General features: G+C 35.4%; 1 protein-coding gene across 1 annotated transcript; it reads left to right on the top strand.

Annotated features, from left to right (window-relative positions):
* Positions 1-26,630, top strand: LOC110447632. Its single transcript, XM_021493472.1, has 21 exons — positions 1-1,779; positions 3,985-4,274; positions 5,830-5,944; positions 6,120-6,205; positions 6,595-6,660; positions 7,328-7,382; positions 7,691-7,792; positions 8,302-8,363; positions 8,630-8,747; positions 9,498-9,596; positions 15,586-15,733; positions 17,280-17,487; positions 20,944-21,058; positions 21,508-21,590; positions 21,963-22,028; positions 22,390-22,444; positions 22,737-22,838; positions 23,313-23,374; positions 23,520-23,637; positions 24,541-24,639; positions 24,987-26,630. The coding sequence occupies exons 2-21, from the start codon at positions 4,081-4,083 to the stop codon at positions 25,101-25,103; spliced, it is 2,070 nt and encodes a 689-aa protein (XP_021349147.1). The 5' UTR covers positions 1-1,779; positions 3,985-4,080; the 3' UTR covers positions 25,104-26,630.
* Positions 26,631-27,224: the final 594 nt, after the last annotated feature.

Genomic DNA, 27,224 nt, shown 5'->3' with positions numbered 1-27,224 from the left:
TGTAAAAATCGTATTCATATAAAAATTAATTGAAGACAAATACAAAAAAATACTGAGGTGTCAAAAATATATATTGGCCACATATTACAACCTTTGTTTCATATATCATTTCATTTCCATTACTACCTGGTCGGTATGGCTTTATCTTTATCATAAGGAAGGGGGATATTACCTAAATTAATGATGAACAATTTGCATTAGAAATGGCTGTATGGAATAGTATTATTCAAAGAACTGGGAGTCTGCAAGTTCACTTACATTTTAGATTATGAATGTCATGTATCAATAAAATTTTGAAATTGAATTGCTTTCTCAAGATCTATTTTTAGTAACGTATCATACTAGTGAAATACTCTGGAATAAGTTTTCGGCATCATGTATTATTTAAAAGATACGAATCAGCCAAACTAAAAATTACTCCGATTCCTCACCGTTTTTGTCAAGGTTTTACCTCTGTAAGTAGTAGCCCGTTCCCTATACCTTACATTTGACACAACACACATCATATGGCACAATGAGGTGCAGCCTTCAACAGCAGGGCCTGCTTAGGGATAAATCGTCTGTAATAGGATGCAAGACCATGGAAACGTGCATGGTGTCCAATGAACACCACACTCTCTCGTAACAACTGACGCCTTGATAGCTTTAACTTCAAACCTGACTCAAGACGATTTGTTGCAGCACATGGAGATGAGAGGCAAACTTGTGAAATAGGCAGTCCTATCGTCCAAACACACCAGACTGTCTTTCTATCAATGCCGCTAACACCAAGGACATAAAACGCTGGAATGTGACAGAAGCATTGACTAAATGACATCACTAAGAACTAATATAATCATCCACAGGCAGTGAGTGCATTCTGATCCGATGGAGCATTCCATTTCTTATGGCTTTCTCTCTCTCTCCTTCCTGAGAATTATCTTTTCAAAATCCCGTATGCTGTTTTGGGTCGATATAAAATAGAGATCCGATAAATTATATGTCATTGATTATCTTATTACCATATCTGTTTTCCCTTTCAAGGGAAATTCCATCCAATGAGTTTTCATTTGAAGTAAAAACCCTGGGCATGAGGAATTTTTCTTTTATTTCAATCACCAGAAGTAAAAAGAAAAACACCCCTTTCTTACTTCGTCGAACATTTCTTTCGTATACTCGAAGAAATGAGATAATACGGCAGTTTTGTCTGCTACAAGTAATTGTGATATTTTGTAAGATTTGTTTTAGTTATGATGTAACTTTATTCCATGCATGATTTGGTTACTTCTTATTATTAATGTCAGAACTTCTGCTGCCATGATAAATAATAGTGCCGATGCAGGGCATCTGTGTTTTATTCCACGTGATATTTTTAAAGGATTTGAGATCCACCCGTTATTACGTACTACAAATGATATTTTGTTATATTTTTATCCACTTTTGAAATGATTAATTGATATTTTGAATTTATTTAATTCTATATATAAATAAAATCCTTTTGTATGTACTGCAGTCCCGTTAGATATGTTATTTTCCTCCATTTACTGTATTTAATCCTTACTATAATTATCCTTATCGTGCCCCTCAACTGTCCGGAACACACAGGAAGTAATCGCCGTCGTATGCTATGTACGGACATGCCAACAATAGCACCCTGTACAATATGTGCAAACTCGGCCAAGGTGTTTTGGAAAAGGAAGAACCTCCATTACATACGGCAAAAGAAACATCGACAAATATACAACGACGAGAGAGCTAGACTTGTGTTCCTAGATCCGGCACGAGTCGGTTGAGGATATAGTAAGTTGACGGAATTTAGTCATAACCGAAAAATACATTAGAGTTACTGATTGTCAGTGCAGTTTAGTAAAATGTTATAGCAAGAAGTGTGTTAACGTATATGATATTTACCTCTATCTCCATGTCGTATCTCTGTCTGCCTGCTCTAGACTTTCCCTTACCCCAGGATATAAAGCTGCTGTTGATATAAAGGTTCAAATAGCACGACCCGAAGATGGAAATAGATCGACACCACTCAGTAATTTTCAAGTTCGTTCACTCAATAATTATTTTCATTCTTCAGTTTTAATATAAATGCATACATGGTTTAATTCTTTTTACTGTTGAGTTGATTTTGTTTCCATGTGCAGTTGTCTGTCATGTTTTGATAGATATTTTCACATATACTGGTATGGTTTTATATTCACTGATGTGGTAGGATCTATATAGAATGTATCCAATCAGTTTACATATCTGGTATTAGGCGTGTTAAATACAGATGTATATTTGATATTGCCAGTGTCTTCCACACTACCCGGTTATATGTATTTTGTTAAGGCCCGATTACATGTGTCAGAGTAGAAACAATATATTTAACTCCGCTTGCTTGTGTTACACATGTGTTTGATGTTTGACCAGGTAAGACTAATTATCCGTCATTCCCCATTATCATACGTGTCGGATAGCCCAGTATTACCTGGGACGATTACAGATAAAGACATTATAAGGAATGCGTCACTGCACACGATAGTCCATTACAGGTAGACTGACGAGCAGCGTGAATAAATTGACGACATTGTTACGCAACATTCGTTTTTTTTAATTATTTAATTATTAATAACACATTGCACAACGCAGATTTAAATATACATAGAAACATTTTAACATACCAACATACGTTCATCTACATTTAAATTCATGTACCAATGCTTACTTACATTGTATGTTAATAAAAACATTATGACACTGATATACAGGAACAAGAACACTTTGTAAGATAACAGATAAAAAAAGTAAGAGGAAAGGAGAAGAGACAGAAAAGTATAGAAAGGCCATTGTCAGCTAGGATTTAAGTGATTTAAGCATTCATGCATTCATATCAAATGAAAATGTTAAGTGTAAAAAATCAATGATTTTCAGGATTTATAACGAGGTATCAATTAATTAAAGCCATTTTCTCCTTCGTTGTTGGAATCTAGATTTAAGATCATCGTCTTTTCAATTTGCTTTGTATCTCTGGACATTATAGTGTTCTTAATTGTGTGTGATAAATTATTATCTAAATTACTACATATAATGTTTTATAATAGGGACATTTTCGTAATCTTTAAAAAGAACAGTCTCCATTTTGTTCATCAGATATCAGGTTTTTTTTTTATTATAGCTAAAAAGAATAAGTCATCTTATAGGTACATCTTTAACTGAATGAGTCGAAATAACATTTGTCCTTTTTTACATTCCAAGAAAGTGTGCCTTTTGCTCCGTTTCGTTTTTTTGTTTTTGTATGAAACATGAAAAACAGTGCAATGTTCCTACTAAACCAGGTTACATAACAGTTTGTTGTAACTGCTGAAATCTTGTGTTCTGAGTTGACATGGAAAGTTAGTTTTCCATAATTTATTATCCAAATTGAACTCTTCTTTCTATTTTTCTGCCTGTTGACATTTTGTTTTCATATACATTTGAAGTATATTGTTGTTAAAATATCTTGACCAACGTTTGCTTTAACATCTGTGTATATAGAAAGGTTTAAATTGATTGCTTAAGGTTTAGTTTTCAAAAGTCTTACTGAGATATGTATGTCCTTATTATGTCACAATATTCCAAGGAACTGACAAAAACTGTTTCTACATTCCGGACAACACCGGAAATAATCGCTGTCGTATTCTGTGTACCGGCATGTCAACAGTAGCAATGTTTTACAATCTGTGTATATTCGAAGTCAGGTGGTATCATATATCTTGCTCACACACTTGGGAATCTTACAGATGAACTGTCATCTTAAATCAAGTCATTATGACAGATTGGCATTTTTCACATAGAATCGGGTTTTCTATAAGAAGTGATTTTTAAAGCGTTATTGTTTTATTAAATTTTTATGAATGAACACGTTCGAAATCCCGTTCTGTCATTTTAATATTTACCTGTTCATATATGAAATATGTATCTTGAACGCAGTATGTGTTACATAATTTTTAAGTATGTCGTATATTTGATCAAATATAGGTTTGGATTGACCATTGTATGATAATTGCTATATATCATACGAAGGCAAGTGTGACCTATTGACTGGATAAAACAACGAAAAAACTAACTTGGATAATGGTAAACATCATTGTGATTGGTGCCGGAGTGGTGGGTCTCTCTACAGCGGTCAATATCCAGCGAGTCCTACCAGGGGTAAAGGTCAAGGTCGTGGCTGACAGGTTATATGACGAAACGACAAGCATTGGAGCTGGAGGACTATTTCTTCCTTCAGCAACAACAATTCCCGAAATACCTACTGACACACTAAAGTAATCATTATTACAAATGTTTATACCAGGTATTTGTGCATGTACTAATTTTTAAAAATGGGCGTCTAGTGACTAGCCTGATTTCGACCAATTTTTATTGTCAGATGGGTTAAATAATTATATAAAACCCATTTAGGCAAAGTCCTCTGAATATCAAAGAGAGACACGGTCATTATACTTGGAACGTAGCATACTATGGCAAAAGATTGGTTAACATGAGCAATTAAGTAACCACCTTCTGGGTCACCGGGGACGATTTTTCAAATTCTGCAAAGACATAAACTCTTTGGAGTAATCAAGTAGACTCTTTTTGAAATGTTGACAGTAGTCTGTTGGTATGAAGGTCTAATAAGTGTGTTCACTAGAATGACTTTGAAACGGTTCAGATGAAAATCGTAAAACCAACTATGTTCTTAGTGGGTGTAGATATTAACATGATATCATTATATTCTCCGATGTTATCGCTAAACCTATGAAGTCAAAGCACTAACTCTCTGTCACGACATGGAAACAGTTGGGGAACCCACTCTATAACTATAACTTCGTCCCTGGGTCATACTATAAATATTGTTGAGATACCGATTCCATAACCATATATCCTATAGAAGGTATCATAATTTTCCAAGCTGAGTAAGACCAGCGATTGAGGTCAATATTCTTATAATCATATAATTGTAGGGCATGGAGAGACGAATATACTTGGCATGATTGTCCCTTGTAATTAAGTTCTTGGCTCATGACTTGAACGAACTAGCTCTCATGTCAACTATTCATATATGTTATAAGTCACATGCTAGGGTTAGTTGCAATGTTAAGTATATGACAATGCTTTGCCGTGAGCAGTTTTTCCTTAAAAAATAGATTCAGCAACATACAATGTAAATATGGTAACATAAAAAAATAGTTGTACTTGGCATTTCCAAGTATCTAAATATCTCTGAATCAGGCAGTTACATATTCCCATGTGTCACAGATATAGAATTTCCCAACACACAACGTATACAAATGTTTCACGTCTGCATCCCATGCACCTTTGCAAATACTACCTTGTATTTTTATAAATCAATCCTGTCCAAGTAACGTATGAACGATCTTTTTCATTCTTAGTAAATCTAGTCCTCACCTAGATCCTTAAGCGTTATAAAATACCAGAGCGCTCTCTGCCAGGGAAAGACGAGACCTTTCTATTGCTATTACCTAAAAGTCCTACTCCAACCATAGAGTAGCGATCCATTTATCTTACTATCCAATGTAAGTCTTCTCCTAGGTGATCCTGATTTTATTGTTATTAAATAATAGTCCTCTCCCAGCCATGGAAGATCAATCTCTTTCTGGCGCTATAGAGGGCGAAACATGAATATCGGTTTTAAGCCAAAAATTGAGATATCAACATACAAGTCTTTCACAGCACTAAAATGTCTGCATAACTTTGTCTTTATTAATATTATCGCATCTATACTAGAATAAGCAAGAGTTATACGTCATGATGACTGTTTATTTGTATCAATCAAAGAAAGAAGGATATAAACTATTCATTAACGATGTATCGATCCAGGCGATGGTGTGAGACGTCTTGGAATGCCTACTCCCAAATGGCAACCTCCGACCTAGCGGGTACCACTGGACACATAATATCGCATGGATACCTGTTCAATAAAACTAAGACAAAGGTATAAATTAATGTTCACCTGAAAAAAGACATGTTGATATTCAGTGCAGCTCAAATTGAATGTTCGGTCGCTGAAATTACGAGGCTTTCCAAAATTCCTTCAAATGAATGCTGATATTACAAAGTAAATTGAAACTACAATTGTACTTTTATATTTCTGATGCATGTTGTTACAGACACCTTTGTATGCCGGCATTGTGTACTCATACCGGGAAATGTTGCCAGAGGAACTAAACCAACTAGGAGTAAACAACAGATTTAGGTAAACAAACAACGGAATATGTATGTATAATAATTATTTCAGCGTCATTTGAACAACAGATGCAAAGTAATTTAGATCAGTGTAAATAAAGATCATCTTCAAGTATCCCGAATGTTTTCTTACGTGTTTATTTAAAGTTATCAATTGCTTTTCTTTTTGGAGTAGATTATTATGCATATTTTTTCCCTTCTTTGTTCTATCCTCAGTGGAAGTAATTTTTACATTTTCTCATATCGTTATTCGTATGTTTTGTCTGAATAGTTTGGCGTATACATAAAGTGAGTCGATTCGTAGATTATTAACCTACTAAAACTGTTTTACATTGGATAAGCTGACTTTTAGTAAGGAATTTTGCACCGGTTGTTTTCTATTATCATTTATTGTTGCAGATTTGGATATGAGATAACAACTATAATTACAAATATGAGGAAATATCTGTTCTGGTTGATGAAACAGTAAGTTATATAAACGGTTTCTAATACTTTCGTAAAACAAACAGTATACCAATAAATAGACACGCGTAATAAGTTTGTGCGATACATGTATGAACAGTAAAAGAAAATAACAGAGTGAATAGGTTCTGCATTGAGTCAAATAATAAGGCACGCAGAAATTGAAGCTGAAATTTTGCAAACTCCATGCACTATGAACGGTAAAAGTTAATTAACGGTACCTAGCTGACGTCACGATTTAAAGACCACTCATGTTAAGTGTGTAGATGAATATATTTTTTTTTGAAATAGTATTCATTTTTTTTTACAGATTTCTTATTAAGAGACGATGACACAGAAATAAATTGCTACATTTTAGCGCATCCAGTTTGTAAAGGCATATTTTTGCTATTTGGATTTGTTGCCTGAACAAAACTACCTGATTATAAACCCCGCTAGTTCGTTATCCTTTTATAAATAGTATATTTTTGCAAAGTTAATTTGGACACAATTATTTAATCTATGTATCTGGATCTCGATATGGGATGCAGCAACATTGCACGAATCTGACATCCTGTTAAGTGTATGTGGGTATACAATATTTGAAATAAGTTATGTTATTTCCGACATTTTATACACCGCTATAAGTAGTCATCAGTTTATTTACTTATATACATATCTTTTTTTCCAGATTCACAGAACACGGTGGCAAAGTAGAGAAAAGAAACATAAGAAGTTTAAGTGAGGTACGCAAAAAGATAATAACTTTATTAGCATGAATGGCAGTTTAGAGATGGAATTCACCCCTAATTTCCCTTAAATACAATTGATCTGTGTAAATGGATTGAGGAAACTTTTCCTTTGTGTATATTATTAAGAAAGTCATGGTTCTATTATAAATTTACAGAAATAACACAAATGAATATTTCCCAATATTAGTTATAACAGCTAAGGTAATTTATTTCATAAATCCTGATAAAGCTGCTAAGACACACTGAAATATAAGAGACACACGTAAACATCTGTTCTAATAACACCACGTGTTTTATTACAGATGTACGGTCAGTGTGACGTAGTGGTCAACTGTTCCGGTCTGGGCAGTCAGCAGCTTTGTGGAGACAAGCTTTTATATCCGCTACGTGGACAGGTCGTCAGGGTGAGACGTAAACATAGATGTGAATTTCAACGTAATCCGATTTCATTTTGGTGGTATCGTGTCAAAATTGATTTTGGTTTACATCCGAAATTGTGTTTTCGCAAACCATGGTTACAATGCCTAGCTGACGTAATAGTTCTTACTTGATCTGTTAGATGGACATTTTCATGTTTCTTTATAACATGGAAATATTTTATATGATATATCAGATATTCTGGTTGCTTTTGGTAATAATGTGACATTGTTTTCCTGATTAAGTTCGTGTTTTACAGATATCGTTTGTCTAATGCTTAATCACATAACAGCGTAACGTAAATACGATTTCGAGGGAAAATGAAGGATATTTGTTAGTTAAAAAAATGACGTTATCAACTTCTTACCATTGTTAGATGGAAGATTTATATCGTTATTCATATCCTGAATATATTGCAAGATAGATAGATGAGCTTCTAGTAAAACACATTACCGTTTCGTTTGGATGATTATTTATTATATAAATTGTATCACAGGTGGAGGCTCCCTGGGTAAAGGACTGGGTCTGTACCGACGCCATGACACATATACTTCCGAGGTAGATCATGTAAACATTTATAAAAGTTCACGAATCATCATCATCCAAATGCATACCTTTTACAGTTGCGTATACTCACAATAAATCCATTTATCTATGAATCAAATATCAACAAATGAATAAACACACTGATAGAGCAAACGATTTTCAGCAAAGAATCGAAAAAAGCTGATATAACACATAACGTAAAATACAAGCTTTATTCATTATATCTGATGGACGGATTATACGTGAGTATATGGTGTCCTAAAATTGCTACTTTCCAGCGATGATTTTACTCTGCTCGGGGGAACGAGGGATGAGAATAACGTTTCCTTGACGCCGGATCCATCTATTGAAAAAGGAATTTTGGACAGTTGTCTCGAGCTATGGCCGGCGTTAAAGGTAAAAACTAATTAGAGAGGAAATTGAACTTGGATGTTATCTATTCCAATAAAAGTAATTTCTCATGTTGAGCAAACGTATATTGAATTTATAATTAACTTCGATGTATGCTACGATGATGATTGTTAGTAGTAATGTATATATTATTTATAATGCTGGGAATGTTACTGTCCAACAATAAACAAAGGTCATACAGGGTCACAAGGTGAAACAATAGGTATCTGGTAGATTTGCATGTACCAAGAAAGATATTGAATTGTAAGAAGTTAAAGAAAAACAAAAAATTAAAAATATAGAGCTCAACTACTGCGAGTGGTACAGAAGGTACATTTAATATCTTCAATACAACAGACGTTACTATGAATCTACGAGGGACGCACGCTTTACGTCTAATACTGTTGAGCTGGTATTCTTTTTATATCCTAATGCCTTCAGCGTCGCCAAAATATCGCCACTAATGTATCGTGATATATAGTATTTTACAATAAATACAGGGACATAACCGGTTGCGAATTCAACTAGTTTGTGAATGTGTATTTGAGCAATTTATACAAATATATCTGCTTTAATTCCTACTGCAAATATGCTCTTTACAAAATATGTCAACCCTCGTGAATAGGTCTAATGGTGCATATGCAATTTTGTTAATGTTTTTTATAGTCTATATTTTTACAACAATGTTTAAACGTATAACGTTAACATCTTCACACCTATTGGCTATGTATTACCTTGTTGTTCTGTCCGGTACAGGGAGCGAGGGTGATAGGAGACTGGGTAGGTATAAGGCCCATGCGAGCTTCTATCAGACTGGAGAAGGAGATTGTACGGCTGCCAGACGGAAGGTTGAAGGTAAATATCTAGTTATTCGTGTTTACATGTATTTTTGTAAGTGATTGAATCCCCGTGGTTACACGACAAAAGCTGTCAGGAAAGATAAAACAAACAAAAATCATGGGAATCTGTCATAGTTTGTAATGTATCTGTTCGTTACAGGTTGTACATAACTATGGCCATGGACCCGATGGAGTATCTCTTAGCTGGGGAACCGCTGTTGAAGCGACAGAAATGGTTAAAGAGCTTATATCTGGAACAACTTCGTCGAAACTCTAAAGTTAAATTAATATTGTTAAAAAAAATTGATTAACAGTTGTTGCATTTATTTGTGTTAATCACATTGTTGTTTGAAGGCAATCCAGTCTAAAATAATCTTGTTATTGTACGGCATGACACAACACTACATCACCCCTCTTATGTTTAGCAGATTCGACGTATAACATTTCCTAATTTTCTTTTATATCTTTTTGCACACCATTGGTATATGTAAATTATGTATAACGTATTCAGATGTACAGCTTATTTTTAAATTATACGTATATGGTATATAAAAGGATAACAGAAAAAATATCTTTAAAAGAAAGGTGAAGTAATACATACACAGCTTTCCTTTTTTCCGAAACTTTCCAATTGGCATAAGAATACTTCAGCAAAACAGTGCAGGATATAGACCATTTTACAAATTGTTTTCTTATTGTTAATTTGAAGTATCTGATTGAAATAAACATACATTTTTTTTTTATGTTATATTAATTAAATTTCTAATTATATAAAACAGATATTTATCTTACCAGTATGACATGTCACAGAGAGTGGCGATATCACAATTTCGGGACATTCCATGTTATTGAACTTGCACAAGTAAGACATTTCAGAAATTATCAAAATATTATCAAAGTTGCACTTTGATTGTTAATATAATGACAGGAACGAAAACTCCAACTTTCCGTAATATTTCTATTATTTCATTCAAATGTGTTTAAATCATACAACAAATTAAAGGTGCACATCTAATCTATTCTGCGCATTTAACGCTAGCCGTCATTACTTTGACAAGGAATATAAAGATTGAAAAGATGGGTGATGAATTGAGTTGGTCTTGTGTTTAAATATGTCAATAGGTATATCCTTTCGCAAAATGATTGAATATGTATTCATACGCACAGGCAATGTTAATCTGGTCAATTTTATCGGCAAATGAAACGGGCAACATTAGGTAGTTACAGTGAGTCCAACTTGAGTAGAAATTAAAGTATTAATGAAAACACCGATTTAGCATAGCAAAGTAATTAGCTAGCATTTGTTCTAGGGTGTTCTGCAAATCACTTGTCTCATGAAGGATAGAAAACTATTTGATTTGTGCGTTCCAATGCATCGATCGGACATGTAATATTGGCAAGAGATCAGAAAAATATTGGGCTACAAACCAGAGTCTGCTGCATGTCACGCCATATATGTCACCGAGTATTGTCTTGTTGAGCACTAAGCTGTAGTGTCCGACACACTTCATGATGATAGGTTGGATAACAAGGCTAATCCACTGTTGATCTCTGAAATTGTCTTCAGTGACGACCAAGTGTGTTTTGCAGCCACTATAGATCGACACCAACCCACACCACAATTCATTATAGTAGGCCACATCAGAAGATATGTTGTTTGCATGGCCATATTTCACCTATGTATACAATTTCAGTTCAATATGTGTAAAATTGACCAAATTATTATAATAAGATCTTTTATCTTGTACGAAGCTTTACGACTTGTCACATCTGTACATGTATGTATTTGCATTAATGAGTGTATTGCTGTATAGACATCATTATACGGGTTTGATTTGATTGCATTATCAAAGAAATCCTGTTAATGATATTGGTATTTTAGTATTGTATGGAGATCATTAAATGTTGATTGTAATCTTTACATCTTTTTATTATCAAAACGCATTATAAAATTGTGTTCAAAATATTGAAATTAGAGATGTTTCATTAGAATCCTGGGTGGATGAAATGATTTTACTGTGTTGTATGATACATGACAACGTCGTTCCTTGCATCCAAAAGGGGATTATCTTTACAGCTTGCAAAAAAAAGAATGAACATACTAATGAGATGATCATGTATGCAAAATAATATGTATTGGAATTTTGATAATTCAGAGACTAAGAGTGCATGCAATTGTCTATTAATTACATTACCCATTTGGAATTTGAAGTCGATTGTCGGTGTTAACCCTCGCATACCCTAGACACGCGCTAATATGACGATGTCATGTGCCGATAACGCATGACATAGACAGCCTACATGTTATATTTTCGTTATCAATATACAGCGGGTCCTGCCAGGGGTAAAGGTCAATGTCGTGGCCGACAGTTAAAAGAACATCTGGAGCACGTGGATTGTATGTTAATTAAACAAAGTTATGGACTATGCTTTTCCTACCTCTACATTTACAAGATACACGTGTCCCATATGGGGTAAACCGTGTGACATAAATCTATTTATCATAGGTGTACCAAGTGACTTCCAGTTCAGGGATCTCATCATCCTCGATCCACACCAGGAGGTACTTAGAAACAAAAAGCTCCAGTTAGGCTGACGTTCTAAAACTTGACATCGCATACTGATACTATAGTTTTATTTACACAAGTTCACGATGAGGCTTTTCTTGTCTGCTTTAAATTTTAGCATGCTCGGTATGAACGGCTTGTGAGTTTGGAGATTACGTGACGTCTGTCATCTATCGGCCTGTCCGGCTGGCTCAACTACCAAGAAACATAGGGCCAAGAGCTTGCTGAGATTAAGGATTGTGGTTCGCGAAAATGAATTACGTAATATGCATCGAACAACTTCCAAATGCACAGGGGCTGTATCTTCCTGAAGAAGCAAGATGCATTGAGTTATCATATTTGGAACGTAGCGAACTGATGTACACGGATATTATATCTTTGTCAAAATGAATGGCATAGTCCAAAACTCCAAGGGCAATGGCATACGTTATCATAATCTTCAAAAAACATCTTGTGAATAATCAAGAGGCATTTTTGGCTAGTAGTCTAATAAAACCAAGGGCAATCAATTTCTTTTCAAAAACGATCTTGATGCATTTTTTAAGGTCGTGGGACGATATCAAATTAAAAGATATACTGGATTCTTTTAAAGGTCTGTGATATCTAGTTTAATGAATTATGTTTAATTTACCTTAAAATATTATTCTAAGCATTTGCTTCAGATGTATTGGTCTTTGGAACATCAAATAGATCATATATTCAAAAAAGGTCTTGGAATTTCACAAAAGCATGTCTTTCCGTTCGTAATCAAATTAAGGCACAAATACCCATCTTAAAGTATTAATTTCTCTACAAAATCAGCGAAAACATAAGCTTGCGAACATGCCAAGTTATTACAAAACGCCGACCATCGAGAAAGACCGTTACAGCTAATACACATAAAATCTGTCGGACTTAGTACTCTAAGAAATTGACTAAAAGATAAAGCCACCAATAAAGCAAATGTGAAAATTCTTGAATATATGGAGATGTTACTGCCGTTATTATGTCGGTACGTTTTGTTTATATTCGTGTTTTCACCTAGCCTTTTAAGTAAAACTATAAATTGTATAAGGTTATATCCTGATGTATTAAAATCCATATCGAACAAACAACAACATGAATTCTTTACTAATGATTTACATACCAGGCGGTGGTGAATGATGTCTTGGAGTGTTTACTCCCGACTGGCAGCCTCCGACCTAGCCATGTACTACTAGACACACACTATCACAGGAATACGAGCTATTTAACGAACCTATGACGGATATATAAACATAACAGCTATATGCAGTTCCTCTAAATTGGAAGAATACGTTCGAGATTGGGTTTATTCGTCTGAACTTCAGTGCAACTCCTGTATTCGTTTTAAGTCTAAAACATTACACTCCAAAAAAGGATGAAAATCCTCCAAGGACAGATATCCTCGAACAGTATATGTATGCATATACATAATGAATGGCATACATATATTAATCAAATAGTACAGTCAATTTCTGTTTCATAACAGTTTTATTTACAAAGCATTGTCAGAAATTCGCTGTTCACTTACTTTTGCATTTATCGCAAGTGCATTCTAAAAAGCAGTCTCTTTTTAAGATGAGTTTATTTTCAAACCAATCGGGAATAATTTCAAGTACCAAGTTATTTCCATTGAACAAGGTAGTATATAGACATATCTATTTGTTACATGTCAACACCTTTAGTATTGGTTAAACATTATTTTATGTGCTCAGTTATGTTCTAAAATTGGCATACCACCATAGAATAATGGAACAATTTGTACAAATATGCACATGACCCTCATCTACAAATAAAATACTTTCATAAGGGTGAAGATGAATGTTCAACTCAATCAAGAAAACCTTTGTTTGTTATCTTTTATAGCCTTGAGAGAGAGAAAAAAATAATAATATTGTTTTGTTTTTCAGAAGATCTTTTTGGGACATAATTGACATTGATGTTACACTTCGTTAATTTCTTTCAAATTATTTACTGTCGTTATTGTACATTTTTCAAATCGGAACAGTCATGTAAACCACAGATTTATCAACAGTAACCGTGCCTGCTGCTCTGACAACACTGACAGAACAAGAATATGTTCTTCTTAACCCAGCATATCAAACAACTTGAAAGTACAAAAGTTCTATTTTTAGTATCGCTGTATTGACAAGTACGTAGTATAACGTGAGACAACTGTATCATAACAAATCTTAACTCTACATACATGTAAAAACAAAGTCAAAACATGTTATACATGTAAGTCAGGTACAAATAAAACATTTTCACAGTAGAGGGCATCTGCGATTTTGCAGCGGTCTAATAATAGAATGAGTAACGCGTGCTTGAAAATTCATTCAATAATATAAAAAAAAAAACGTTTTCAGTCAGAAAAAAAGATTTTAATGGAAAATACTAATAGACAAAGGATGGGTCCCGTTTAAATGCTTGACTGGGCCATAACTGATAAGCATTATTTTTTGCAGAAATAAAATCTTGGGTAAGGTCATCATCAAATGGGGTTTCGCTTTTGTATCAATCAGTTCCTTCATAGAAAAATGAACGATTGAAGTTGAAGAAGGGGCGAGAATATGGTGCTTTGCTGAGTTGATTATAGAAAAACTGGGACCGAAATATTTGGAAAACCGTATCAGCGAGTATACCATATTCTGGTATGATGTAGAGAATGCAAGTGCTTATATTTTTCTCAGGAAACAATTTTGTGTCAAAGGTTAACTTTCGGTTACCGGTAGGGGTCAAAGTTAAACTACACTATTTTGAGTTACAAGCTTTAAACATCTTTTTAAGTTTTACGAAGTCTAGTGTCTTGATATTTTATCTGTTGGATGCTAAGATGTTTGGCACTCAGAGAGTAAAGACCATGAGGTTTAAACAGGTTTGTGATATAAAGACCAAATCAGTCCTAACGGTGAAAAGGCCGTCAAATAAGTAAGCCAAAACGTTCTAGTTTAACATTTTATTATAAGAAATCTTACGGTCAAACAACATAAATAGGTCATACAGAGTGACAGGGTAGAAACAGAGTCACAGGGTAGAACAAAGAGTAGCTGATAAGTGTTCCATGGCAGACACATACAAAAGACAGTAGGTGGAAAAGGGACTAGAGGACGATAATGGGCTCAAACCTTGCAATTGGTACAAATACTTATTGGGGTGGGGTTGGGGGTTGATGTAAAAACGAGTGTAATCCTGCTGATCTGAAGGGAGCCCACGTTAGTCGCTTTATATTATATGCAAGTCTTATATTCCCACCTACCTTGAAATAGGTCAAGAATACATATCAAAACCATTTTAGTAAGGTAGATATACATGTTTTAGTACAATCACTAACTATATTTCCTTCAAGAAATATGTCATTTCTCATGTTTAGACAGGTTGTGAAGATGTAGACAATCTTGGTTTAAGCCATTATTTGTGTTTGTTCTCTCCTGTATATAGGGAGTGAAGGTGGTAGAAGACTGGGTAGGTCTAAGGCCCATGAAAATCCCTATCAGATTGGAGAAGGAATCCGTAAGGCTGCCAGACGGAATGTTGAAGGTTGTACATAACTATGGCCATGGGTCCTTTGGAGTGGTTCTAAGCTGGGGTACTGCTGTTGAAGGTTGTACATAGCTATGGACATGGGTCCTTTGGAGTGGTTCTAAGCTGGGATACTGCTGTTGAAGGTGTACATAACTATGGCCATGGGTCCTTTGGAGCGGTTCAAAGCTGGGATATTGCTGTTGAAGGTTGTACATAACTATGGCCATGGTTCATTTGGAGTGGTTTTAAGCTGGGGTACTGCTGTTGAAGGTTGTACATAACTATGGCCATGGTTCATTTGGAGTGGTTCTATGCTGGGGTACTGCTGTTGAAGCGACAGAAATGGTTATAGAATTTGTTTCTGAAATAACCTCATCAAACATATGGAAATGTATTAATATTTTTTAAAAAGGAAGATATTTCATATTTTGTATTTAAAAACATTACATTCTGCTGAAACATTATTTACACTAATGTGAAACATTTTGCTAAAATGTTCTATTCCACGGGATCTATTCTTCGAAGATATTAGGTGTAGTGACCACAGGACAATGTGGTAAGGTGAGGCTGGACTATTTTGCTATGAATTCTACGGTTTTGACCTTTTCCAGAAAAACAATATTCGAAAAAACCGGAAATAAGATCCGAGCAAAAAAAGAAATAAATCTTTGCAGTATCGTATAGCAAGAAGCAACCCCATTCCTTTGTTATGATATTCGGTTTCATTATCTGATTTATGCATACAACGTTATTACTTCAAACACTCTTTATTATATATATGCATAGATATTTTATGACTAATTATAAAATGTAACCTATTGAATTCGGTATCAGTTGAAGAGCGTTATTTTCTTGTGTGATGTCTTGAAATTTGATCTTTATTAGATTGTTTAGGATCAATTGCAAACACGTACTCCCTAATATCACTCGCATCATTTTCTTTAGACAACGACAAAATGATGTCGTCTACAGATCTTGTCGTACTGTTAAACATTTTATAAAACGTTATTTGAATGGCTGTAGCACACCGCCGTCGTCCAATAAGAGATTGGCTAACATAAGTCAAAACTATTAACCATTGGCCGTGTGTGCTGATGTCAGCGCATCAGAACCTGTCAGGCAAAAGTAAAAACATAAACCAAGCAATGTATTTCTGTGTCTCGAGGAAAGATAAATGGGAGCAAATCCATCTGATGATCATTGGCGTCTGCGCCAACCCCTTAGGTAGTACTTTCGACTGTTGACTGATATATACGTATGGATCCTCTGTTTATTATAATACATCTTTCTTATTCCTGTGCGTGTTTCCCTACCTCGTCAATATATAATAGAGATCTCGTAAAATCTTCCGTGCTCTCAAATTGAAACGCAATTGGTATTTAATGCCTCATTTTTATTAAATAGTTTTCAGACTTCTATGCATTAAGTAGGGCTTAAACACCACCTTAACAGTCGTGTCTATATTTAGATCATAGGTAACAGATAACAGTCTTGGAGCACACCATCTACAGTCGCCAGTCGTTGACTTGACTCGAACTATTTGTCAAACAACAAGTTTCACGTGTACATACATACACATCCATAGACCAGTCGAGCTGCCTGTCAGTGAAAAGTTACTCAGAAAATGGCACGCGTTTGTGTAGTAGGAGCAGGCGTGGTCGGCCTATCTACCGCTATCAACATACAGAAACTAATCCCGGATGTGATTGTCCAGATAATCGCCGACAAGTTCGAGGTGAACACGACAAGTATCGGCGCAGGGGGACTTTTCCGACCTAATGCTTCTCACACCAAGGGGGTTCCTGAGGATGTCGCCAGGTATATATGATAAATAGTATAAAGAATCTGATAACACAGGTGTCATCGTATGTGATAATCGATAGACAAAGCAAGAGGTATACAAGCCTCCTCATTTCATAACCTAGCTGCGATAACGTAGCTTCTGACGACGAGATAACGACGAGATAATTTTCATATATATATCCGGCCGGGGCAGAGGAGGTCGGTGAATTATCAATATTAGTTCTAGTCATAACTAGGTCAGTATTAGATGATAGCTAAAGGTAATATGGCTATAAGATGTCGATACACTGCACTAGTACTGTGGGTAGCCTAGTAGCTATCTCGCTAGGGAGCAGTAAAATGACGACATTGCACTACATTGAACACTCCATCTACACGCGTACATCGTGCTGTAACCTCGATATTCATATCGCACACACGCAAGACGTATAACTCGTGCTAACCACTACACTTCACGGTATTCTCAATACGTAGCTTATATAGGGTATTATATCATACTGATTTAGTATAAACACATTTATTACAAGATCATACCTTTCACAACTAAATTGTCAGAAGTCAGTTAATAGTTGTTATTAACATTATCATTATGCATAATACAAACAATACGTGTCGTACACACGTAACCCTAAATCGGATATAATGTACATGTATGATTCAGAGCCGCGTGATAAACACAGATCACTCTGACCTTCAGAGTGGGTACGTTTTAAAATATATAAACAGTTAAAGCCTTCCTTAACAGATTTAAATTGCATTTAGTAAATTTCGTTACAGTTAAAATACCTAAGTGCAAATAAATTAACATTTTATTTTTCCTTTCCATTTTCTCGAATCAACATGCCGTCTTTTAAAATCAGCTTTCAAATATAATTTTATATAACCCTATATTAATACAGGTAAATACTTTTTCATTAACTCTTTAATGGATACGTTACAAAATGATTCATCTATTACGGATCTATATACAAAATGTCAAAGTTTAACTCTGTCATTACACTATTTTTTTCCTGGCAACATCAAATAACTGACTGACCACACACAGATTCCCGCCAAGTTGACCATGTTCAAGTTCACATATCAGCTATATACACATCGTTAGTTGTGTATTTATTCAGTGCAACAGGAAAAATACAAATTAACAACAACTTCACACACACACACACACACACACACACACAGTGTTTCCGCCACAATGCCTAGCAGCGGACGGCTTATAAATATTATACAGAGTAATATGTATACATCATTTTGCACTTGATTTAAAATACAATATGTAACGTTATTGCTTGACTTACAACTAACGAAATTGACTTGGATCATTATAGACAGTCATCTTACGTTGCTGTTCATTATACATTTCGGACAAAAAAAAACTTTTTCGATTTTATGTAGACTCAACTGAATCTATTTATAAGCACTTGCTTGTCTGATATAATATTTTTATATGCGATCTGCGTAAATCAACAAAAGTGGACTTTTAAGAACAAAATGAAATCCTGCATTATACATCGGTCAACGAACATAGTATTTTCTGTGATATTTCAACAGTTCAAATACGGAATTAGTGATTAGAAATCATAATCATTACTATTAATATTGTCACCTAGAATGATTGTTGTTTCCTTTCCCTTATGATCCAGCCCGCTGTATGCACGGTTGTGTTCATCCTCGATATCCAGGGGTTACGCTCACTTTCGCTCTCTGCACCCCTGGGATATGTCATAGCAAAATTGAAGGCACGCGACAAGCTATTTGATTGGTGTCGGGTATAAACCTGACCAATCAGTAGGCTGATACTTGTCCTTTGCAGATTACAGAGGGGCGACACCCGACTTCAAAGCCAAAAGGTTTAACCGTTACGCGACCGCGGGATTCTGGTGATGTACATCAAAGGATCAAACTAGCCTTCTCGTTTCATACACAAGGCGGTACACACAGAACCTTCGATTTTGCTATGACATATTCCAGGGCATCCTCGATATCCAGGGGTTACGCTCACTTTCGCTCTCTGCACCCCTGGAATATGTCATAGCAAAATTGAAGGCTCGCTGTGCGCCACCTTGTTGGTAAAAAAAAAACCTGACCAATCGCTAGGCTGATGCCTGTTCTTTGAAGATTACAAAGGAGAAACGCCCGACTTCAAAGCCTGTCAGTTTTTAATGTTACGTGACAGCGAGATTCTTTTGATGTATATCGGAGGATCGAACTAGTCAACAAGGTGGCGCAAACCGAGCCTTCAGTTTTTCTATGAGATATGCCAGAGGTGTAGAGAGCGAAAGTGAGCGTAACCCCTGGATATCGAGGATGATTACAGGGGTGCAGAGAGCGAAAGTGAACGTAACCCCTGGATATCGCGGATGATTCCAGGGGTGCAGAGAGCGAAACTTAGTGTTACCCCTGGATATCGAGGATGGAGTGTGTTAGTAAAGAGAGACACTACGTCTTTTAACAAGTCTTTTCCTTCTATGATGCTAGCGACATCCGTAGAAAAGTCGTTTGAGTTTTTCACCTGGTATTTTGAGAGAATGGCGACCACATTTCTTGTTTTTGAGATAGTGTCGAACTTTTGTGCAGCATCTCGTACCCTTATCATATTCTATTCCATCCCTTACATCTTCCCTCTTCATTGTTTGATTGTTTTCTGTTGTAGGTCTTTGCTAATTGTAATAGTGCTTGGCCTTCTTGGATGTCTCGAGTAGTCCATGATTTTTTAGCAAGGCTGGCTGTTACGTTTGTTCTTAAAACAGTCAATGACATTATTAACAGTTATACCTTTCATCCGTAGAAACCGCTTTTGAATACAAGAAACATGATGATTTCCATGTCTAAAGAGTTTATTAGTGACCCTTTCAGCTTGCCCATGTGTATTGACTGAGGCCTTGTCTCTATGGCAATCATCTAATAAAAGGAGAAATAAGTAAGCATGGTGTCCTTTGGTTACGAACTTGACTGTTGACTCCATCGACTTGGCACACGATTGTGTTTTCTTATGTAAACCATCGCACCAGTCTTTTAGACTTTAGGAATGGTGTGTTTACGGAAGTAATATTTGTTGTCAAATATAGATTGTGAACAAAATGTATAATACACGCACAAAACTGACGATTTAACCCTTAAATCCAGTGAGCAATACTCAATACGTATGTACATTTTGTGACACACGTTCCATTATCTGTTAGTTAACATGACCCCTTTGTATATTTGTTAAGTCGGAATGCCGTTTAATAAGTCATAGCGTCTAATGAAAGAAACAGCGAAGGAGCAGAGAGCATTTAGAACACAACTGCTGTAATTGATGCACCATATCAATTTTGGTTTCTGAAGATAATAATAGAATCCACGATTTTTAAATTAGTTGACTCGTTGATCATCGAGCAGTTTGATACAGGTTTGTTCTCTTCCAGAACCTGCTAGGAAGAGGTTAACATGATATCAATGCTATAGGATCGACCATGTTTCTCTTTACAGGAGATGGGCGAGAGATTCATGGAAGTTCTACTCCGAGATGGCTACCTCCGATATGGCCTGCGAGACTGGACACAGCGTATCGTCAGGGTACATCTTCAGCAAGGAGAAGATTGTGGTAAATATACACGAAAATCGGCAGGGAACTGTCGATCAAAAGTACAATCTCGTCTATCCGTTACGTAGGGCACGCCTGATGCAAAACACCCGGGTGACCTAATTAGGATATCTTTATATTGAGATAGTATTGTATTTTTATTTATTTTACGTTATTACAAGCGTCAATACAATACAATATGATGTGAGAAAATGTAGAGGTCCAAATATATGTATCCGTTTTGAACACTTGGTATTATATCTTAATGATAAATGTATCCCCTTATTCTACTTATAAATAGCCATTATTTCATGCTTGTTAAAATGATATACACGTACTTACAAAATTGTTGAAAGATCATTTCAGTTTGAGTATAAATCCTCAGTTCCTTATAAATCACGACAGTAATTTTGTATGCGACTGAATATAGAAATTATTATTACAAAAATATATTTCGTTTATTTTGACAGAACCCAATATACGAGAGCATTGTATTTAACTGTCGGGAGATGTCTCAGTGTGAACTGACCAGCCTCGGGATCACACAGTACCAGTATGTATGACATATTGACATTTAATCTGTAAGGAAACAGTAAGGAACATGTCAGTCATTTCTCTGTGTATGAAGCTTAGACACATGTAACAAAAGATTCACAAACCCAAAGCCTTTGCCAGTATACACACGTCTTGTTGAAAAATAAACTACTTAACCAAGGACTTCTGTACAACACTTTTTAACTTCTGAAATTATTTTCACCAGGGCCTGCTTTCTATCTAAGATACTTCAGCGTCTTCCATTGCTATAGACTAGTATTCTATAAGTTATATCTTTTTTACGATTTGACGTCAGTATTGCATGCATTTCGGATGCATTTGTATACAGTAAACAGAATGAAGATGAGTTTTGTATTTGATTTCACTATAGGTACGGCTACCACATTACTACAGTACTGACGGAGATGAGGAGATACATGCCTTGGCTAATGAACAAGTATGTGTAATGACGTCACTGTTAACACTAATGTGGGTCTGCACTTCAGTTCGGAATCATTTCACAAACAAGAAGGAGATTTACAATTATAAGTTATTTCAATAGTTTTTAGAGGGTGTGTTAGCAGCATGATATTTGTTTTCAGGCAAGCCGTGGTTCTATTTCATTGTCAAAGTTTAATATGGCAACACTTCTGGTTCTTGTCTTTACAATGGAAAATACATCGGGACAACTATAGTGACATTTTTCTTTAGAATCATAATTTGTTTTTCGTGAAGCAGTCAGATACCCGATACTATAAAACATATATAGGATGGCCGTCTAAAACTATAGAATTGACTCCTGTTGCGTTTCTAATTAGATTCAAAGCAAACGGTGGAAAAGTTGAGAAACGAAAAATTGAAAATCTGTCAGAGGTACGTATATCTATATCATGATTGGATTGAAATGACATTATTTTCTCGAGAAGTTAATTTCTGTTCTGACATTTGTGTTTCTAAGATATATAGACATTGATTTGTCTATGAATGCTAATATTCTTTTGAATACTAGCTTTATAATATATTATTTCCTTATATCCCTGCAAAATGTTCAGGAGACAGACTTTCAAGTTTCCAAATTCATTTTGTATTGAATATTGTAAAAAAAGAATAATTTCGATAAACAAAATTGCTTCAGCTAAAACAAATATAAACAAATTTCTTTTAGCTTTATGGTCAATTTGATGTAGTAGTCAACTGTACTGGTCTTGGAAGCCGAGACCTCCTTGATGATCAGGAAATCTATCCCGTCCGAGGACACATTATACGGGTAATATACTAAAAAACATTACTTACAAAATAGTGTTGTTACTAAGGAGAATTTCCGACCAGCGACACCATATTCGGGTACATTGAATAGCATTCTTTATAAGTGCTAGTTGGGGAATTCACAAGCCGAGTATAACTTGTTCAGATACATTGTAAACGTTCCTCGTGTGTATTCATTCGAGTTATCAAAATGGGGACAGCTTGTTAGGGTACATTGAGTATCATTCATTACGTATGTGTTGGTAAAGTATTAAAGCCGCGTTTTGTTTCACTTTTAAGTTTGGTTTTTCGGAGCAGAGGATCCAGTGCCTCGGTAATGTTGTTGCAGCTTTGTACCTTGATTATAAACGATTATAAACGATTGATTGCACAATAACAGCTCCGCGTAAAGTTACCTGCTGTGATAATTGAATAACAATCGTTGCATTGTAACAGACATAATAATGATCACCATTGTTTGTTGTTTTTTGTTTAGGTCAAAGCCCCCTGGATAAAGCAATGGGTATTCACAGAGGACGATACATACTTCATACCAAAGTAGGTTACATTACTCAACAATAACAGTCTAACTTATAACATTTACCAGAGAGATCATTTAATTTAATACCAGTTAACTACACTGGTATTTCATACCATACCTACTTTGAAAACACTCAATTCCATTTATTTCCGTCGTTTATAGTGGCGAGTATGTACTTCTCGGAGGGTGTAAACAGAAGGGGAATTATAGTCTCGGGTTTGACCATCGAGACAGAGCGGGAATCCTTGAAAGGTGTCATACACTTTGGCCATCCTTACAGGTATGTAGTGACTGTCGACAGTTAATGATTGTGGTACATTTTTTTGTCTCATAAATTGTATCTATCTTTTTTAATACAAATAAAAGCTTACCGCGTGCCTTTGATTTGGTCATGACATATTCATGTTCATATGTCATGACAAATTAACCGGATGATATGTTATGTAGAATTATTTTGATAACTGAGAATTGAGATATCTAAATGTACATGTAATCAACGTCAGTGTGAAAAATCAGCAGGACAAGACTGGAACTCAAAATCTGGACTTCAGATTGTTATACTATCGCTCTTATCGACTGAGCTGCCTGCTGGTCATCTTTGATATCCTGGGGTTAGACAATTTGAGTCTTGGACCAAGTTAGCTAAACTACAGCATGGAAGTTTGCAATTGTGTATAGAGACTAGTCTTGCCGCTATATTAAACCTGCAGTACAATTATGTGATAGACTTTGTATATATTGTAATTCTAACTCTGTTGAATCCAAAAATCATTTTTATGTGATTGTGATTGTTATGATGAAATCTGGCAATCTCTTTTTATAAATGCTGATATGTCATCAAATTAAGATAAAGTTCGAAGGATAAGTTTATCTTTTTAATTAGTGAAGCATCTTTGCAGTGTTTTATAGCTCTCATGTATTATTTTACTTAGTCAGCATTATAATGGATGTATTTTAAAATGTGTGACACGTTAATAAAATATGTATTATTATATATTTCTGAAAATATTGAAAACCAGAATTGGATGCATGACGTACATGGAGGTTCTGTTAACATACGAGGTCACAATGTAAGGGTGAGGTTGTTTACGGAGCTATCTGTCTTACTATCCATTTTATATACTACTTCCTGGTTACTTAATCCGGACAATGTTTGGACTAATGCTCTATATACCATGTACAGGGAGCCAAGGTCGTGGACGAATGGGTGGGTCTTAGGCCGACCCGATACCCAGTCAGGCTGGAGAGGGAAACCCTGAAACTGCCGCAGGGAGAAATGAAGGTGAGGCTGAAAAAATCTCAAAGGGTCAGAAATCGGCTACAGTGTTAGGGACGGGATCCGTAGCATAATTTCAGCTCAACGCTTTCCCCCTTCCAACCTAGCTTTAGATACGAATACAGGCAAAATAGGGGGAAAGGAGGAATCTCTTCCTAATTTCAATGAAAAAAATACTGTACTTTCTCAATTCATATATGAACAGGATGATAAAAAAAAAAGTTTTAGAAAAAAATGTGACCATGTAAATGCGAGTATAACTTAGAATACACTGATAAGAGCCGACCCACGTCAGATTACAACCTTCACTCAAGTTCACTGGGTATGCTTGCGTTTTCTGTTGTTTGTTTCAGATTATTCATAATTACGGTCACGGGGGCAGCGGGGTTACATTGAGCTGGGGTACGGCTGTGGAGGCGGCACAACTCGTCAACGAGGCCATAGTGGACTCACTTATGGCCAAAATGTAGAGAGAGAAAATACAGTAATAAATGATTTAAACAATTTAATTACATGTATTATTATTAGGATTTAGAATTTTAAAAAAATCACAAAACAATATTAAGAAATACCTTGCATGTAAATATATAACGAACTTCCAAACTGATGTTGAAATGGCAAATTCTTATAGTTATATCAAGAATAAACAATCTGCTGATTATATTGTGTGTAATAATTTCAGTAATTAGGCATTGAAGAACATTATAAATATTTGAACTTCTAACCTCTATAGTCAGGGAACACACTAATTATAATGTGATCTTCTTACCTCTATAACCAGGGTACACTAAACAAAATGTGACCTTCTTACCTCTATAACCAGGGTACACACTTATTAAAATGTGACCTTCTTACCTCTATAGCCAGGGTACACACTAATTAAAATGTGACCTTCTTACCTCTATAGTCAGGGAACACACTTATTAAAATGTGATCTTCTTACCTCTATAACCAGGGTACACACTAATTTAAATGTGACCTTCTTACCTCTATAGCCAGGGTACACACTAAGTAAAATGTGATCTTCTTACCTCTATAGCCAGGGTACACACTAATTAAAATGTGATCTTCCTACCTCTATAGCCAGGGTCCGGTACACACTAATTAAAATGTGACCTTCTTACCTCTATAGCCAGGTTACACACTAATTAAAATGTGATCTTCCTACCTCTATAGCCAGGGTACACACTAATTAAAATGTGATCTACCTACCTCTATAGCCAGGTTACACACTAATTAAAATGTGATCTTCCTACCTCTATAGCCAGGGTACACACTAATTAAAATGTGATCTACCTACCTCTATAGCCAGGTTACACACTAATTAAAATGTGATCTTCCTACCTCTATAGCCAGGGTACACACTAATTAAAATGTGATCTACCTACCTCTATAGCCAGGTTACACACTAATTAAAATGTGATCTTCCTACCTCTATAGCCAGGGTACACACTAATTAAAATGTGATCTACCTACCTCTATAGCCAGGTTACACACTAATTAAAATGTGATCTTCCTACCTCTATAGCCAGGGTACACACTAATTAAAATGTGATCTTCCTACCTCTATAGCCAGGTTACACACTAATTAAAATGTGACCTTCTTACCTCTATAGTCAGGGTACACACTAATTAAAATGTGATCTTCGCATCGCATCTGATCAATATTTCGCGCGGAAGCAATAAGCGGATGCGATACGGAGATCTAATTTTGACTAGACTGTCAACTGTACTTAAACTTTTTTTTCTACTTTTAGACCATATGTCTCTTTTTGTCTGTCCATTTTTCTTCCCTTTCCTCCGGCCATGCTGCTCCTTTTTTCTCTCGTGTTTCGTTTTCATTCGGCTCTCTCTTTCAAACAAAATTACACTTGATGGACCACCCTCGAGAACAGTAATATGTAAAAGCGTGAACAGGGTGTCTAAGTGTTTTCTTTATACTACGTTTTTATTGAAATATAAAAAATACTCTGAAAATAAACATACGTAAAAACGTTTTCGGGCATTTGGTTAGTGTTTTTATTTGATATTTCTTTGGGTCAGATTGAGTATACGTGATGATGGAGGACTAGGTTTCAGGTGAAACGTTATTTATTTGATACCACGCATTTGAATACGGCTCAACAAACATGTGGCCGGATACCTGATGTCGCCTTTTACATTCCAAAAGCAGAACAATATGTATAGAATATGTGACGTCACCTTTTATATAAAAAATTGTACATAAGTCGGCACATAATCCAGCTCTTTGTAACAGCCACACATGAATCAATTGCATCGAGTTATTTCCCTTTCATCACCAAGAAAACAAAATCTCTCGGAACACAAAGCAGGCTGAAGTCGATATTCTGTGACTAACTGTAGACAACAGAACTTGGTATTCCGAAAGAATATATGTTGGTCCTGTTCACAGCAATACTATCAAATTCACTCTATTGTATCAAACAAGAAGACCTGTAAATAATGGACGTCTGACGAACGGATACATTATTGTTAAAAAAAGAACAGAACATAATAGACCCCCTTACTGTTATTTTTCTATACGTCAATAACTAAAGGGGTATCTGGTTAAAATGGATACATGATTATAA

The sequence above is a fragment of the Mizuhopecten yessoensis genome, unplaced genomic scaffold (genome assembly GCF_002113885.1).
Source record: "Mizuhopecten yessoensis strain PY_sf001 unplaced genomic scaffold, ASM211388v2 scaffold3537, whole genome shotgun sequence".
NCBI classification, from domain to species: Eukaryota; Metazoa; Mollusca; class Bivalvia; order Pectinida; family Pectinidae; genus Mizuhopecten; species Mizuhopecten yessoensis.
The sequence above is the reverse complement of the archived record's forward strand: the minus strand, read 5'-3'. Positions and strand labels throughout refer to the sequence as shown.

Excerpts from the sequence above, each read along its gene's own strand:
- LOC110447632 (XM_021493472.1), top strand. The coding sequence starts at position 4,081 with ATGGTAAACATCATTGTGATTGGTGCCGGAGTGGTGGGTCTCTCTACA. Across the intron at positions 9,597-15,585 it reads TGCCAGACGGAAGGTTGAAG|GGAGTGAAGGTGGTAGAAGA; the intron begins GTAAATATCTAG and ends TCCTGTATATAG. Across the intron at positions 15,734-17,279 it reads TGGAGTGGTTCTAAGCTGGG|AAGTTACTCAGAAAATGGCA; the intron begins GTACTGCTGTTG and ends CCTGTCAGTGAA.